General features: G+C 34.4%; 1 protein-coding gene across 1 annotated transcript in view; it reads left to right on the plus strand.

The window, feature by feature from the left end:
• The window catches only part of SHOC1 (shortage in chiasmata 1), an 89071-nt gene that overhangs the window by 59154 nt on the left and 10608 nt on the right, over positions 1-19309 (plus strand). Inside the window, exons 17-23 of the mRNA XM_067743661.1 lie at positions 4032-4104; positions 8440-8506; positions 10147-10325; positions 11988-12105; positions 13296-13407; positions 14681-14802; positions 18941-19034. Coding sequence (XP_067599762.1) covers positions 4032-4104; positions 8440-8506; positions 10147-10325; positions 11988-12105; positions 13296-13407; positions 14681-14802; positions 18941-19034 — 765 coding nt within the window. The remainder of the gene's footprint in view (positions 1-4031; positions 4105-8439; positions 8507-10146; positions 10326-11987; positions 12106-13295; positions 13408-14680; positions 14803-18940; positions 19035-19309) is intronic.

Here is a 19309-nt window from a genome sequence, read left to right on the forward strand (position 1 = left end):
AAGGGAGAAATTGGTGCAGCACAATAATAGGAGGTGACTTTAACACCCCACTTACATTAATAGATAGATCATCCAGACAGAAAGTCAACAAGGAAACAGTGGTCTTAAATGAAACATTAAACCGGATGGATTTGATAGATTGGTATAGGACATTCCATCCAAATGCAACAAAATACACATTCTTCTCAAGCACACATGGAACTTTCTCCGGGGTAAACCGTATGTTGGGACACAAAACAAGTCTCAATAAATTTAAGAAGATTGAAATCATATCAAGCATCTTTTCCAACCACAACACTATGAGACTATAAGAAGATAGCTGAAAATATCACAGATATGTGGAGACTGAACAACATGCTACTGAGCAACTATTGGGTCAATGAAGAAATCAAAGGAGAATTTTTAAAATACCTTAAGACAAATGAAAATGAAAATACAATATACCAAAATCTATGGGATGCAGCAAAAGCAGTACTAAGAGGGAAGTTTATATCAATACAAGCCTATCTCAAGAAACAAGAAAGTCTCAAATAAATCATCTAACCTTACACCTAAAGGAACTAGAAAAAAACAAATGAAGCCCAAAGTCAGTAGAAAGAAGGAAATAATAAAGATCAGAGCAAAAATAAATAAAATAGAGACTAAAAAGACAATAGAAGAGATCAGCGAAACTAAGAGTTGGTTCTTTGAAAAGGTAAACAAAAATGACAAACCTTTAACCAGACTCACTAAGAAAAAAAGAGAGAAGGCTCTGATAAATAAAATTAGAAAATAAAGGAGAAAAATAACAATGGATACCACAAAAATACAAAGATTGTAAGAGAATATTCTGAATAGTTAGTAACCAACAAAGTGGACAACCTAGAAGAAATGAAGAAATTCTTAGAATCATGTAACCTTCCAAGACTGAATTATGAAGAAATGGAAAAATTAATAGACCAGTTTCTAGTAAAGAGATTAAAACAGTGATGAAAAAAAAACCTCCTAAAAAACAAAAGCCCAGAATCAGATGGCTTCACAAGTGAATTCTACCGAACATTCAAAGAAGAATTAATATCCATCCTTCTCAAACTCTTCCAAAATATTGAAGAGGAGGGAACACTTTCTAACTCATTTTACAAGGCCAGCATTACCCTGATACCAAGTCCAGACAAAAACAATACAAAAAATATACATTACTGACCAATATCTCTGATGAATATAGATGCAAAAATCCTGAACAAAATATTAGCAAACCAAATACAATACATTAAAACGTTCATATAGCATTATCAAGTAGGATTTATTCCTGGGATGCAAAGATGGTTCAATATTCTCAAACCAGTGTGATACACCTTAGCAAAATGAAAGATAAAAAACATATGGTCATCTCAATAGATGCAGAAAAAGCATTTGACTAGATGCAACACCTATTTATGATAAAAAAAAACTCTCAATGAAATGGGTGTAGAAGGAGTGTATCTCAGCATGATAGAGGCCATATATGACAAACCCACAGCTAACATCATACTCAATGGTGAAAAGCTGAAAACTGTCCCTCTAAAATCAGGAACAAGACAAGGATGCCCACTCTCACCATAATTATTCAATATAGTATTAGAAATTATAGCCAGAGCAATTAGGTAGAAAAAGAAATAAAATGCATCCAAATTGGAAAGGAAAAAGTAAAACTGTCACTGTTGCAGGTGACATGATTTTACGTGTAGAAAACCCTAAAGACTCCACCAAAAAACTATGAGAAATAACAAAACAAATACAGTAAAGTTGCAGGGTACAAAATCAACATATAAAAATCTATTGTGGGCTTCCCTGGTGGCACAGTGGTTGAGAGTCCGCCTGCCGATGCAGGGGACATGGCTTCGTGCCCCGGTCTGGGAAGATCCCACATGCCGCAGAGCGGCTAGGCCTGTGAGCCATGGCCACTGAGCCTGCGCGTCCGGAGCCTGTGCTTTGCAATGGGAGAGGCCACAAAAGTGAGAGGCCCGCGTAGCACACACACAAAAAAAATCTATTGCATTTCTATATGCTAAAAATGAGCTAGCAGAAAGAGAAATTAAGAAGACAATCCCATTTACAATCACAACAAAAAGAACAAAAAATACCTAGGAATAAATTTAACCAAGGAGGTAAAAGACCTGTACACTGAAAGTATAAGATATTGTTGAAGGAAATTAAAGATGCAAATAAATGGAAAGATATTCCATGCCCATAGATTGGAAGAATTAACATTGTTGAAATGTCCATATTACCTAAAACAATCTACATATTCAATGCAATCCCTATCAAAATCCCAAGGACATTTTTCCACAGAAATAGAACAAAAAATCCTAAAATTTATATGGAACCACAAAAGACCATAACTAGCCAAAGCAATCCTGAGAAAAAAGAACAAAGCTGGAGGCACCACAGTCCCTGATTTCAAACTACATTACAAAGCTATAGTAATCAAAAGAGCATGGTATTGGCAGAAAAACAGATACATAGGTCAGTGGAACAGAATTGAGAGCCCAGAAATAAACCCACACATATATGGACAATTAATTTACAACAAAGGAACAAAGAAGAAACAATAGAGAAAGGATAGTCTCTTCAATAAATGGTGTTGGGAAAACTGGACAGCCACATACAAAAAAAAAAAGTAGACCACTGTCTCACACCATACACAAAAATCAACTCAAAATGGATTAAGGATTGGAATGTAAGACCTGAAACGATAAAACATAGGCAGTACACTCTTTGACATCAGTCTGAGCAATATCTTTCTGGTTATGTCTCCTCAGGCAAGGGAAACAAAAGCAAAAATAAACAAATGGGACTACATCAAACTAAAAAGCTTCTGCACAGCAAAGAAAATCATCATCAAAATGAAGAGACAGCTTATTGAATAGGAGAAGATATTTGCAAATTACTATATTCAATAAGGTGTTAATATCCAAAATATATAAAGAACTCATACTACTCAACAACAACTACAAAAAAATTTAAAAATGGGCAGAGGAGCTTCATAGACATTTTCCCAAAAAAGACATACAGATGGCCAGTAGGCACATGAAGAGATGTTCAACATCACTAATTGTTAGGGAAATGCAAATCAAAACCACAATGAGATATCACATCACACCTATCATAATGGCTATTATCAAAAAGGCAAGAAATAATAACTTGGTGAGGATTTGGAGAAAAGGGAACCCTCATACACTGTTGGTGGGAACATAAGTTGGTGCAGCCACTATGGAAAACAGTATAGAGATGCCTCAAAAAATTAAGAATGGGGCTTCCCTGGTGGCTCAGTGGTTGAGAGTCCGCCTGCCGATGCAGGGGACACGGGTTCGTGCCCTGGTCCGGGAAGATCCCACATGCCGCGGAGCGGCTGGGCCCGTGAGCCATGGCCACTGAGCCTGCACGTCCGGAGCCTGTGCTCCGCGACGGGAGAGGCCACAACGGTGAGAGGCCCACGTACTGCAAAAAAAAAAAAAAAATTAAGAATGGAACTCCCATATGAACCATCTACCCCACTTCCGGGTATTTGACGGAAGAATACAAAAACACTAGTTTGAAAAGATACACCCTTATGTTCATGCAGCATTATTTACAATAGCCAAGATACGGAAACAACCTATGGTTGATTTGTTATCTCCACCCTGCACGCCCCCAAAACTGTAATGGTAAGTAGGAAAGTATAGCAGCAAATCATTGGTTTTCTCCAGCAATTCAAACCTGCCTGGGTTAAATTTAACACTTACAGTACAGGCAGAGACAACTTATATATAGTCACCTATATTGGAATTCTTGAGGAATACTAAGAATGCCCTACTCCAAAATACTTTCCTCATTAATATTTGATCTTACCAGAATTTATTCCTTTGTGTTCAAGCACTGATATCTTTTGCAACACAAATATTTACTTTGCCACCTTATTGTCGTTAGTTTCATGTAACCAATTAAGTTTGTTATTTTTGTCACTGTAGCAAAAGAATATGAAAAAGAATCATTCAGATATACATGTATATGAAATTCTTATTTTTGAACAGGTGCTGATTATAATAAGAATGGATTCAGATGGTGAAAAACATTTACTTATTAAAATCCTTAACAAAATAGAAGGTAGGGAGTTTTAAATTATGCTTCATTTGATAACAAATGCTTGAATATATAAAAATGTACTGATCTAACCAAGTTTTTAATTAAGATATGATTAACACACCATAAAATTCATACTTTAAAAATATATAATTCAGTGGGATCTAATCAGTTTTTAAATCAATGTGGACTATATTAGTCTGCAATATAAATATACTACAATGTACTTATATGTACATTATCATTACTGTTAATTATTATTACCAATTGACACCTTTTATTGTCTACTAATCGCTAATATTATGGAGTACTTACAACTCTATGAATAGGTTTTATTAAGTCAGTTTTTACAAATGAAGAAACTAAAATTCATAAAAGTGATGTATCACGCCAAAATCACAGGTAGTAAGTGAGGGAATCAGGATTTGAACCTAAGTCTCTCTTGTTCCAGGGTCATTTTTCAACTCTTCTACCCACTACTGCCCCCTCTGCCAACCCTTTCCACCTTGTGATGTGGAACGCATTGCTAAGATGTAAACTTTTCTCCTTCTTCATCTCCTTGTCTTAAGTGAAACCCAACTTTCCCTAGATGATAATGCTTCCCCTGTATCCCTTTCATATAGAAGCTGATAATTTTCTCTCTCTGTGTATAGGGATGAGAAGGCCATTTCTTGCTTTCCATTATCCTTTCCAGAACTTTATTCCTCCGTCCTTTGAGGCTATGCCATATTGCCATGTCATTCTCTACTACCCCACAATCATCCATGGACAGTTTTGCACCTGATTCATGGTACTCTCTTTAGTCCTGGTCCTGCCATTATCCTAGGTGTCTTTAATGTGAATGATTTATTCAATACCCTGACCTCTTAGTTTCGTTGACCTTCACAACAAATATGATATTCACTCCTTCACTTTGCTATCGACCTTGTGATAATACAGAGCTGTCCTGCCTCTAAACTTTAAACTCTGATACATTGTTCTCTGTCTACAGCTACCTCTAGCTCTTTCATGATCTTCAGCATTCTAGAGATTTATAAATTGTCAACTCCTTTTTTCATTTTTTTCTACTTCCAGAATTGGGGATGGCCATCACTTTAATCAGTCTTGTTCTTCTATTGTATTGATACCTTCCATTTAAACTTCAGCCCTCAATCAATCAAGATTTAATCTCTCTATTCCTACACCTGAGCTGCTGAGCATTACTGGAGAAAATCAGATAGATTGGTACCACTACAAAATCAGGTTCTCTGAACTTATAAGGGCTTTTAATAATTCTTAACAATCTTTCTATATGTTCTTAGTTCCCATTCCTATCATACTAATGGCTGTACCATAAACCCGTAACATGCCACTCGTCCCCTCATTTTGAGAAGGGAATTATGCCTTCTAACATCCTTTAGTCCAGTAATAATCCTCCTCAGTTTCATCTTCCCCACCATCTACAAACTTATATTTATTTCTTCTATTGTTTTATCTTTCCTCCTTTCTCTACAGAGGAGGTGAATCTCCACCCTTTGAGAACCAATCTATCACTTGTGCTGTGGATCCCATCTCTTCATGCAGTCTCAACTTTATTCCATCAGTTATTTCCCAGCCAGCCTTCTTCTCTAATGACTCTTTCTCTTAATCTTTAAGGCTTCCAGTCTTAAAAATAAAATAAAATAAAATAAAATACCACCCTCAAACTGTGTCAACCTTTATTTATTCTCTTCCCTCTATGAACTGCATCTTTTGTCATCTCCCAAAATATTTCTTTGCTCTAACCCTACCAAACTATTTATCTTGCTGTCTCCTATCTCCATGCCTTTACCCTTCCTGTTCCTGCTATCATAATGCTCTTCTCTCTTCTTTAGGAAGCTAACTCCTACACATCCTTTAAAAATTAGTTAAAACATTTGTTTAGGAAACCTTGATTTAAATACTTTCCCTCTCTACTCTCAGGGTATTATGTACATCCTTCTAAGACACTTCTTACCATCCTGGGCTATAATAACTGATTATCTTGTCTGTTTTCCTCACTAAAATTTCAGCTTCTGGAAGGTAATGACCATGCCCTGATTTGTATCTCCAGCACCCACAAAAATGCCTGGAACATGGAAGGCACCTCATAAAGATTTATTGAATAAATGAATAAGCTAATGAATACCTCCCTATATACCCTACTTAGACTAAGACTAGTGAGAAAGATTTAACTGAAATATATGCAAGTATTGTGACGAATATCTGCTACTCTGTGAAGTTAGTAAACTATTAAAACATATCAATAGTAATGTGAGAATGGAAAGCTCTTTTTTTTTTTTTTTTTTTTTTTGCAGTACGCGGGCCTCTCACTGTTGTGGCCTCTCCCGCTGCGGAGCACAGGCTCCGGACGCGCAGGCCCAGCGGCCATGGCTCACGGGCCCAGCCGCTCCGCGGCACGTGGGATCCTCCCGGACCGGGGCACGAACCCGTGTCCCCTGCATCGGCAGGCGGACTCCCAACCACTGCGCCACCAGGGAAGCCCCTGGAAAGCTCTTTTAAGCAGAGCCTTATACGGTGCTATTTCTTGACAATGTTATCATGTGCTAGAGTCCAAATTTTCAAGCTTGGATCTTATTATTTCATTCAGTTTTCCAGTCCTGGGAAGATAAATTCATATTTACCAAATCACAAGATCCTTACTAGTGCCAAAATGCTAGAGCAATACTTAACAATTGAGGAGCTGAAGCTGCCACAGTTGTCTAGACAATCAGGGTAATTGGAAACTTTTTTTTTTAATTGGGGTATAGTTGCAATGTTGTGTTAGTTTCTGCTGTATTGCAAAGTGAATCAGCTATATATATACATATATCCTCTTTTTTTTGGATTTCCTTCCCATTTAGGTCACCAAAGAGCACTGAGTAGAGTTCCCTGTGCTATACAGCAGGTTCTCATTAGTTATCTATTTTATACATAGTAGTGTATATTGCGCTGACCAATGTTAGCATTATAAAACAAAGGGGGATATATGTATATGTATAACTGATTGCTGTACACCTGAAACTAACACAACATTGTAAATCAGCTATACTCCAATAAAAATTCTAAAAAATAAATTTTAAAATATTAATAAGACAAAGGGATTTGGATAACCAAAGGAATATTTTTGTGAAGAAGCTGAGGAAATATTCCTGCCCCACAGAAAAGAATACTTAAACCTACTTAATGAGACACATTTTCCTTTGATGTCACGTAAGATATAGTGGCAAATTATTGCTGTATATATATCGGTTCTTATGTAGGCTTCATGCCGAACATTCCTATTTCTCCTGACATTTGGGATTATATCATTACTACTCTTATTGTTTTGTTTCAACAAGGTCTGCTGACACAAAAATATTGACTCTATATACTGAAAAATGTTTTTACTCTGTTTGTAACTGGCAACTATCCTCTGTATCTAGAAGCTAGGCCTTTTCTTTCTGTCTAGTGTTAGAAAATAAAGATGTGGTTCCATCGTTCCACGTGTTTGAAAGATCCTAGTAATGTGCTCAGCAAGTAATCTGCTTTGGGATCAAAGCTAGTACAAACCACTTAAGGAGATTAGGTTTTAAATAATATGACCTCATAAATTATAAAAGAGAAATACTACTAAGTCCGTTCTTATCATCACCAAAACTACTGTCATATCAAGTAAACATGAAATTATTAAACATTACTCTGCCATTATTATATCACACTTTTGGGAACTCTACAGTTGACAAAAGTTCACTAATAGAGTATAGAATTTATTTTTACTAGAATTAGCTACTCTTAAATCAATTATGTGTACCAAAAATAAACTGTATATGTGGGTATAATAAAATTTTTAAGTTTATTATATTTGGTTTAAAATATAACATAAATAAGTAATTTAAATTATAATTGAGAAGCAGGAGTGAATCTATGAAACAGGTAGTGTCCAGGAAGTCTTCTTTTTCTTATACAGCAAGGAGAAAGGAAAAAAAAATTCCTACTGCACTGAAATATAGTCTCTTGCTGTTTAGTTATGTACTTAAATTTTTGGCTAGAAAAAAGGTAAAATCTACCGTAATTTTTAGCAAAATAAAATGAACTGCACAGAATTGGTGAGTATTTAGTTATTTTAACATTAAGTTTTTGATCTCTTTTATTATTTTACATAATAAATTCAGAATTTCCAGGCTTATATACACACAACATACATACACACCAGAAACAGTGCCCATGGCTCAAACTTTCTGATTCCCTAGACTTAGAAAAATAATCCTTGTTCACAGGTCTTTAATTCATTTCTATGGTAGTGAAATATATGACACACCTAAAAATATATATGAACAAAATATTGAAAAAAACTTTTTGTATTACTCTTTTTTCCAACAGGTTTGACACTGACTGTCTTACATTCGAACAAAAAAGATTTTCTGGAATCCAAAGGTGTTTTAAATGGGTAAAAACATATTTGTTCATCTGTGGGGAGGAGACATACCAGTTCCGCGGGAAAAGTGCAGTTTCTCCTAGAACTTAACTTTTTAAAGTTTTTTTAGCCAATTTTTAAAAATTTATTTATTTACTTGTTTGGCTGCGTCAGGTCTTAGTTGCAGCAATGGGATCTTCGTTGTGACATGCGGGTCTTTTCGTTGAGGCGCGTGGACTTCTCTAGTTGCAGTATGTGAGCACCAGAGCGCACAAGCTCAGTAGTTGCGGCGCACAGCCTTAATTGCCCTGCAGCATGTGGGATCCTAGTTCCCCAATCAGGGATTGAACCGACATCCCCTGCATTGGAAGGCAGATTCTTAACCACTGGACCACCATGGAAGTCCCAAAAAAGGTTTAATAAAACCTGAAATTAATCAGTGTCTCCACTCTCTTCCTGAAAAATGCTTTAACTAAGTTTATTGCCTTGTGTATTATGTATTACTGTCGTCCAGAATTTTAGTTCATTCTTTCTTTAATATCTCCAAATTATCATTGTTATTGTCAGTACAAGTAGTACCTATTTAGACTTACACTTGTTTCTTTCTAACCAGTGTTTTTGCTCAGCATTGTCTCTTATATTTTCTTCATTCCTTTTGAGTTTCCTTCTTCTTGTAGTACATCACTTAGAAATTCTTTCAGTGAGAGCCTGCTAATAATAAAGTTAGTGTTGGCTTGTCTAAAAATGTTTTCATTTTGCCTTATTTTATGTAGAAATTATTTCTAGATAGAAAGCAGCAGTAGAGAATTTTAATTATAGTAAATTCTATGTTATATGAAATTCGAAGATGGGAAAGATAAACTTACGATATTTAAGTACCCACCTTTTTGTTGTTAAATCACTTATGAAGCCCATTGAGGAAAAAAAAGCCATTTCAAAGTCATCAGGAAGGGACTTCCCTGGTGGCACAGTGGTTAAGAATCCGCCTGTCAATGCAGGGGGCAAGGGTTCAAGCCCTGGTCTGGGAAGATCCCACATGCCGCAGAGCAACTAAGCCTGTGCCCCACAACTACTGAGTCTGCGCTCTAGAGCCCGGGTGCCACACCTACTGAAGCCTGTGCACCTAGAGCCCATGCACCGCAACAAGAGGAGCCACCGCAATGAGAAGCCCACGCACTGCAACGAAGAGTAGCCTCCGCCACAACTGGAGAAAGCCCACATGCAGCGATGAAGACCCAATACAGCCAAAAATAAATAAATAAAAATAAATAAATAAAAAACAAAGTAATCAGGTAATATTCTACTATATAGATTCTCAAAGATTAAAATCTCACATTTATAAGAAAATGAGGTTGATTTCTCATGGTGGTTTGTGTATTACTGATAAGACTCAGGTAATAAAATAGGGTCCCTTGCATATGAGGATGTGAAATAGTCCACAGTTTTTTTATATCCTGGTTGTTGTTTTTTTTTTAAGTATGACCATCAAAAAGAAAGATAAAAAGATTAGCACAATTGGAAAACAAGTCAACAGAAAATACGCCAGTGTCCTTCCAAGATAAGTAGGCATAGATTAGAGAAGAATAAAATAGCAGAAACAGTCATCTTTTAGCATTCCAAGTGTATAATGACCCAAGACTAATTCTATTTTCTTGGCTTTCTTTTGTCTTCAGTACAAGTTTCTGTGCAGTTGTACACAATCAATATATTGGAGCAGATTTCCCCTGGAGTAATTTCTCTTTTGTGGTGGAATACAATTTTGTAGAAAACTCTTGTTGGGCTGAACATTGTGAAAAATTGAATATTCCTTACTTGGCCTTTAAAGTGATTCTTCCAGACACAGTTTTAAAGAGTAAGGATATAAACCAAAATTCCTTTTTTGTTCCATTAGCATGAAAATTTGCTGCTTTCTATTTCTGATCTATGGAAAGAGAATAAACTATAGCATTAGAAGACTTGAGTTCAAGCTCTAACCTCACCACCAACTGTGTGACCTTGAGCAAGACCTTTAACTATCTCTTGCCTCTTTTGTAAAATAGCCTTTACTGATTCTATTTGTCTTCATCTGTTTAGCTTCTAAATTTTACTTATAATAGCACTATTAAATTATAATTATATCTAATCCTAACTGACTTTTATGCAACAATATTTTTATTGAATTTTAGGGAAAAATATGTCATAGTATGTTGACTGACACAGAGAACTTTTAATACACAACAAAAAATTATGCACAAATGCTTGGCAAAGAGTCTAAACCACTTTGCATAGCATTTGGTTTCTTTGTATTTCTCAGTAACGCTTCACATGACTAAGGTTGTGAATTCTCAGATCCATTAAATTAAAAATCCTGTATATTTTTAGTCCCAGTGCATCTCTCATTCAAAACTTGCCATAAGTCACTTTCCATCCACCTCAAGTATGAGTAGGAAGTTTGAATTCTGAGACATTCCAACTCAATTCTAAAAATACAACCATAATTATTACTTTGGAATCTTTGATACAGAAATTTAAGCATTAACTTCATTAAATAATTAAAACATGGGTTCAAGAAAGGATAAAAGGTAAACATTCATCTTTAAACTGAATTTATTCAACCAATTCCTTATTTGGGTCATTTATAATGCTTCAATTTTCTACTATTATACCACAAGATTTATAGTAGTTTATATATCTTATATATCTTTATGTACTTGTTGTAAGAAGTAAAAATTCCAGGGTAAAATGAATTGCTGGTTCAAAGGTATACACACATTTATATATTGCCAATAGCTTTCCAGAAATTCTATCCCAATTTATATTTACGTGGAAAGTGTGAGAGAATCCTTTCCCTCATATTTTTACTACAAGTAGGTATTATTAATCTTTTAAATTTTTGAAAGGATTAGAGGCAAATAATATTTTATAGTTGTGTTATTGCATTTCTTTGATTATCCATACCATTTCATAAGTGAATTGATCTTGTATAGCCATTCTTTTATAAATGGCCAGTTTATGTCCTTTGTCCACTTATTTGTTGAGGTATATGATCTTTTTCCTATTGATCTGTAGCATTCCCTATGGATTATTGTGCATAATTTTAAATTTTGATGTAAATCAGTATATATATTTATACAGGAAATGTCCAATATGTACTAATTGAATAAAGCAGATATTAACATTCAGGTAGAGTATGATCCTGTTTTTTCTTTTCCTTATTTTTTCAAGTGAATGTACATGTGTAAGTATAGACAAGCAAACATACAGAAAAAAGTGTGGAAGTATGTGTTAAACTCTGTTTTTAGTATATAGTAGTTTTAATAAATTCTATTAACTATTATTTCTAGGAGTAGAATAACATGATTTTTATTTTATTCTTCAGACCTTTCTTTATTCTGAATTCATATTTTTACAATGAATATGTTTTATTTTTATACTACTCCTTGAGCATACACCTGTTATTCTCATGTTTAGTAAAAAGAGAAAGAACCGAGGGATGAGAAAAAAGAGAAATATTTATAAATTTTTTCATATTTAGGAAGCACCTTGCTGGATAGTTTTGGTGGTTTTCTTTTGGAAATTCAGATTCCATATGTGTTTTTTGCATCTGAAGGACTTCTTAATACTCCAGAAATACTTCAGTTGTTAGAAACCAAGTAAGTTATTGACTTCATAACTTAGGAAAGATGTATATACCCTAATTGGCTAAATATTATGCTATATATGTGGCACTATTTCTTTCTGATTCAAGCCTGGAATTATATCACATAGGAATAGTTTTCCATAGAGTTTATGTCAACTTATACTTCTCTCCCTATAGTACACCATCATAATTATTGAATATTGTCTTTTTTTGGTTATATATCAATTTTGTGGAGAAAAAATAGTTAATTATTATTTCAATTCATTTTTAATTGCATTTCTTTTGTTACCAGCAAATATGAGGATTTTACGTGGGGGGGTTTTCTGTGAATTACATGGTCATGTCTTTGGGTCATTGATATTATTGAGAATGAGTATTCTTATTTAGAGGACTTTAAATACTGACTAGGAAGCAAGATTATGAAGTTCTAAATGAATTCTCAAGTTTTTAGACCTTTAGTTCTAACATCATACCAACACGGAGCATTTTTAAATGATCTAAAACACTATCATAGCGTACAAGTTGTCACAGGAAGGTTAGACATTGGGCTATATATCAAGGAAGGATAATTATGCTGTGACCTTCATTAAAATGCAGATCTATTTTCCATACTTTTGTTTTTATATCTTAAGGCTGTGGGGCATTCACAGAAAACTTGAGCTTATAAAAGATAGTTTAAATCTAGGCAACTTTTCAGGAGAAAAAAGAAAATTCTGATAAATGCAGAATGTTTTAGTCTCATAACACAATGTTTAATTTCATGAATTATTACTTACAGAACCAGAATAAATTGGTCAAGACATTTATAATAGGGGAATTCCCTGTCAGTCCATTGGTTAGGACTCCACACTCTCACTGCCGGGGGCCCAGGTTCAGTCCCTGGTGGGGGAACTAAAATCCCACAAGCCACGTGGGTGTGGGCAAAAGAAAAAACCCCAAAAAACAAACAAACAAAAGAAAGACATTTATAATAGTATCATGTACAGTAATATTTAGCAAAATATCTAAGGCAACACATATCTCAACTAATTTGTCATAAATGGAATAATTCATAATTTCATTCCTCAAATTTCTTAAGTGGAATAAATTGAGGTATGAAACTTGAACAGTAGTTCAAATAATTTAATATGCAGGAGGACAATACAGTTTTTCTTAAAGAATTTTTCTTAGCCATCTGTCACCCCAAAATATTATATTTTACAGGTATAATATCACATTGGTGGAGAGATGCTGCAGTGAGTCACTGAAACTTTTTGGAGGTACAGAGCATTATGTAGTGGTGACAATTGATGAGGACACCACCATAATTTTGCAGGTAAAACTATACAATAAAAAATATAAATCAAATATATTAAAATACATGTGTAACCATGTAATCTATTAGCTTTAGAGAGCTTAACTATAATCTACTCATGATTTCTTCCAAAACTTTGCAAATGGGCCATAAGTGCTAAAATCATCACCGTGGAAAATGGCTATTACCAAGCTTTTTCAATGCCTTGTAATTTTTAACGTACTTTAAGAAGATAGAGCAAATATAGTATCTTTAACATTATGTATTGACCTTTTTTTAAATACATTTATAGAATAATTATAGTGTTGAAAACTTTAAAAATCAAATTCTAGCCACTGTGTTTCTTAAAAGGAGGTAACATATTAATCTGTAATTGGTAATACGGGATTTCCTCTAAAGTAAGTGGGGATTGCCTATAAATTAGTCAGTTTTTAAAAAGAGAGAGAAAATCTCTTCAAAAATCCATATATTTTAGAATTTAAGATGTATGAATCTCCCTGATATGTTTGCTTGATTGGAGTACAAATTACAAAGAAATTAATTTAATAGTGTGGGAGTGGAGAGCAGAAAGCAGTTTGATGGTATGGAGTATAAATTAATGGCACATATTATGGTAAGGTAGAAGTCTGATTTAATAAGCAAATGTTAATACTATAAGAATTATATGACGGAAACAAAAAAGCTCTGTTAGAAAGATTCTTATGGAATATTGTATCTTGCATATTTAAGGTTATTAAATAACAGTTATTTGTGGGAGGGAAATCCTGTTTGGGAAAACTGTTTTAATCCATGCTTACATAACTTACTGTTAGAATAAAATACTTCTTGAATTATTCACTCTATCAAAAATTAATATTGTTAAAGGAAAAAAGAGATTCTAGATCATTAGAAAGACATTCCTATAAGTTCATTAACTGCTGATTTTTCATCTTCCTTAAGTAAGCATTAAGTGCAGATTATCCCATGGGTTTTTGTCCTTAAGAGTAGCCAGATCCCTGTCTACAAAGAACTGCCCAGATAGGAGCACTCTGTAGACTGCTTGCTTCATGTCTAGGACTTTGGGAGATTCATGAACCCCCCTTGCTGAGTCTATCATTAACCGTTTTACAACTACTGTAGCTTTTCCCCTACTACTTCCAGTGTGACTTTAATTTTTCCATAAAATGGGAACCCATACCCATGCTTCTTCTCAAGTTATAATTTATATATCATAGATTCTAGAAATATGGCAACAATAATTTTGTAACAACTGGTCAACCTAGTGAATCTTTTTATTTTATTTATTTTCTGGTAGGACCTAGAAGAATTAAACTGTGAGAAGGCATCAGACAATATCATTATGAGACTGATGGCATTATCATTCCAGTACAGCTATTGTTGGATAATTTTATATGCCAAAAAACCATTAAACTCAGAGTAAGTAAACACGTCTCCATCCAAAGTCACATATATATCTTTTAAGTTATCCCATCTTCTTCTTCGAATAAAAGTAGGTATGTAAATTTTCTTTTTGCTCATCTAGTTTGCTTTAAGTAAGGGATTCTCAAGGTGAAGGCATGCCCATAGGAAAACAAATCGGAATTTTGGAGATGATATCTTTCCCCTGGACAGTCAGTGCAAATCATGCTCCCCACCTCTACCTCACTAAGAATTGCTGCTGTGAGTGTTTCATATTTTATTAATTTTTAATTCTGGACTCGTCTGTTAAAAAATGTCATTCTTAAATCACTTCTCTCTAAAATTTTATTAGATATACCAACTAACTAGCATCTTACTATACTTTCTTTCATTGATGTGCTTAACTGAAAAATTGCCCCCAAATCCACGCCAAGACACTGGCTCAAATTATCATTATATGTCTCTCCTTTCCCTCATTCTAAATTTTATGAACATACTGCTTTCACTTTCTCCTTTTATTCTTTGCAATCTGGCTTTTCTCTCTATCTCTATTCTGATCTCTGTCTCTCAGATGTCACTCATCATTTGTGACTTTCTTATGATCATATCCAAAAATATTTTTATCTTTCACTGCTCTGAAGTATTTAAGACTATTGTCAGTGCTTTCCGCCTTGAAACTCTTCAGTTCCATGGCACTTCAATGTTTTTGATCTTCTACCTCTCTACTTCTTGTCTTTTCCTCTTCTTCTTTCTGGTCCCAGTCTCCAGATAGATATGAAATCTCTTTTTTTCTTCTATTTTGTCCATTAAAAATCTTATCCTCTCCGCTAGCTTCAGTTATCGTCTTTCTGCATATAATTATTATATTTCTATCTGCAGCTGCAGTCTCTGTTTGAATTTCCTGACCTAATATCTCTAATTTTCTATATAATATTTACACTCTGATATTCCGCCGGCTCTCAAAGTTAACATAGTGTGAGTTCATTTTATTCTCTATTCCCTCCAAAACTGTATCTCCTCTTTTCTGCCCTTTAGCTATTTATGACCATTGCCTTTCTTTTAGTCATCAAGACTGGAAAACAAATCCTATAGATTCAACCACTGGACTTTCATCTCTCCCCTCGCTCCATTTATATTACCAACATCTTAGTTCAGTTTCTCATTATTTTATGTGGACTGTTATAACAAATGGTTTTCACACCTCCAGATGACTCTCAACATTACTCTTCATAATCTGTCATACACTCAATTAATATTCCTAAAATCAGGCTCTTATTATTTCACTCTGATGAAACACCTTTACTGACTTCCCCGTTATTTACTGAATATATACAGACTACTCACCCTAATATTCAAAGTCTTTGGCATATAATCCTAACCTATATTTTCAGGCTTACTTTTCACTGCTTTCCATTTCAATCAAAAGTTCTGCTCATTGGCTTGCAAACATCCTCCTTGCTTTCCTACTTCTACTTTTGCTCATACAGTTCTCTTCTTCCTACGATATTCCTTCCTTCCTCCAGCTATTCCATCTGGTGAAATTGTGCCTATTTTTCAGGACCTATCTACTTTTTCTATTCAACCTTTCTTCAGTATCTCCCACTCTTGTATATAAACAGATATTTAGTTGTAACCTTTCCAACCTTCCAACTCCTTAGCTCCCTGTTTTTTCCTCATCTTTGATATTATCGTATTTTGTTTTGTATTATCATTTTGGGGCACTTGCCCTATATCAATGACCACATTGCTTTCATATGACAGATGCTTGGTAAATACTGTTTGATTGAATGAATGAATCTTTCCAACTAAATTGCACACTAGACTTATTCACTTTTTTGATCTCTACAATACTACATTACACATACCACACACATCACAGTAGAAGTTTCAAAAATATTCTTTAGTTATTAGATAAGGTACAGGTATCTTATCTTATTTAACATTACATTATCTGTGTGATTTTTTTCCTTTATTGACTTTCTTGTTTGACTCCATTTTTGTTTATCTTACTGTACCAAGCTCTTTGTATAAAATTATTATCATGTGAGGATAAGTGTAAGTTAGAATCTAAGTATACAAACAACTTGGTTCTTATTCCTTCGTCTATTAACAATAACCTCTAGTAGTCACTTAACATAGTTTTTCCTTTCTATCAGAACTGAAAAATTAAAATAATTATTCAGTTCTAACAGAGGGATGGGAAAGCTGGGACAAAGTGAGAGAGTAGCATTGACATATATACACTACCAAATGTAAAATTGATGGCTAGTGGGAAGCTGCTGCATAGCACGGGGAGATCAGCTCGATGCTTTGTGACCACCTAGAGGGATGGGATAGGGAGGGTGGGAGGGAGGCTCAAGAGGGAGGGGATATGGGGATATATGTATACTTAAAGCTGATTCACTTTGTTGTACAACAGAAACTAACACAACATTGTAAAGCAATTATACTCCAATAAAGATACTTTTAAAAATTATTCAGGTCTAAAATCTTCATTCTGAAGATTAATAAAGGCTGTAAAGCATTTTAAGCTTTATCAAGAACTTGGAAGTATTCTGGATAAATAATTGATGTGAAATTTTTTAAAGTTGTTTTTAGATTGGTATCCACCTAGAGGTGCAATTGAAGTACAAGAGATAATAATAGGAGATTTACACTTATTTTTATCCAGATGTTCATGAAAAAAATTAATTATGTAACACTCTGAGATTGTTTTGTGTTCAGGATAGAATTATCATTTATTCACAATAATATATTATTATAAAATGTAATTCTTTTCAGACTTCTAGGTATCTTGGTTTCATATTTTTAGATCATTGGAACATTTTTAAAGTATCTTAATCAACTGACCAAATGAGGAGAATTGAAAATACAAAATAAAATTTTTTAATTACTTTAGTAGTTCATGCCATTAGTTCCTGTTTGAGGAAATGTGTCAGGAGTCCCCAAGACAACCCCAAGTTGATGATTTGTTAGGAGTATTCACAGCACTGAAAATATTCTTGTACTCAAAGCAAATTCAGCAAAGGGAGAAAGGGCGTGGATCAAAGTCCAGAGGAAACTAGGAGGAAGCTTCCAAGAGTCCTCTACTAGGAGAGTCACACAGAACATGCTTAACTTCCCCAGCAACGAGTTGTGATAACGTTTGTAAAATGTTGTCTACCAGGGAAACTCGCCAGACACTCAGTGCCCAGGGCTTTTATTAAGAGCTAGTCACGAATCAAAACTCTAGATTCCAAAAAGAAAGCAGGTGTTCAATAGAAACCATATCGTTTGAACAAACAGTTTAAGCACAGTGTGTCTCTCTTATCAGCCACTCTTTTGAAAAGAGCTTACCTGAGAAAGAAGCCAACAGAGGAAAGAAGAGCAAAGAGATTAAGAGAGCCATTGTCTCAATGACATTGTTTGAGTCCCTGGGTCCAAAAATGTCTTCTCCTGGACCCCTTAGTAATATAAGCCAATAAATTTCTTTTTCGTTGCTTGGAATACTTAAAGTGGATAAAGATAGTAGGAATATCCACCCACAGCTCGAGTCACATCTGATGTGCTTAATAACTATAGACAGGGAAATAGCAGTGTTTTTTAAAATTACTGAGATATAACTGAGTTATAAGATTGTGTAAGTTCGAGGAGTACACTCTGTTGATTTGATACATTTATATATTGTAATATAATTACCACCTTAGTGTTAGTTAACACCTCTATCATGTCATATAATGATCATTTAAAAGAGTGTTTTTTCTAACAGTTCAGGGAAAAGACCCAGGGAGGATTCTAGTTATCCTGGCTCTGGTTATATGTTCATATCTGAACCTGATACCTTGGCCAGGTAGTTGGCTAGGCTTCAGTCACATAGCCATCCCTGGGGCTAGTAAGGGGATGAATTAAACTTTTCTACACACACACACACACACACACAGACACACACACACACACACACTCAGCATCTCCTAGATTTAACGGTACTATTGAAGAATGGCGGTGGAACTGCTCTTACAAAAGAGTGCTGAGTGGACAAAAAAAATGAGTCTGCCACACAAGCATTGTTTTAGCCAGGTTATTCTAAAAACTTTATAAAACGTGAAAAATAAAATGAATTTTAATAAGTATAGTCAGACATCAAATGAGTAGAATATAATAATATAATTTTTTTTAGGTACTGTCTTACAGAAAAGACACTTCATCACCTAGCTTTGATTTATGCAGCTTTGGTTTCATCTGGGCTAAAATCAGAAGAACTGGATGTAAAGGTATTCTTTTTCTATATGTTTGTTTGTATTTTTCATAAGCCAAAATTTATGAAATCTGAAACTCAACTGCCCAGTGAGAAGAAACATTAAATGGTTAAACTAAAAAACACTTAAAAGCCATATAAAGAACAGTTTCAAATTAACAAATATTCTTTCCACTTAAATTTCTGCTCTAAAAGCCTTTAATGAATTTAAATTCATATTTTATCTCTTCATTACTACTTAGATTTTTTGAAACAGGTCAGGATATGAATAAAAATAAATATCCCTTGATC

This window comes from Pseudorca crassidens, chromosome 7 (genome assembly GCF_039906515.1).
Source record: "Pseudorca crassidens isolate mPseCra1 chromosome 7, mPseCra1.hap1, whole genome shotgun sequence".
NCBI lineage: Eukaryota > Metazoa > Chordata > Mammalia > Artiodactyla > Delphinidae > Pseudorca > Pseudorca crassidens.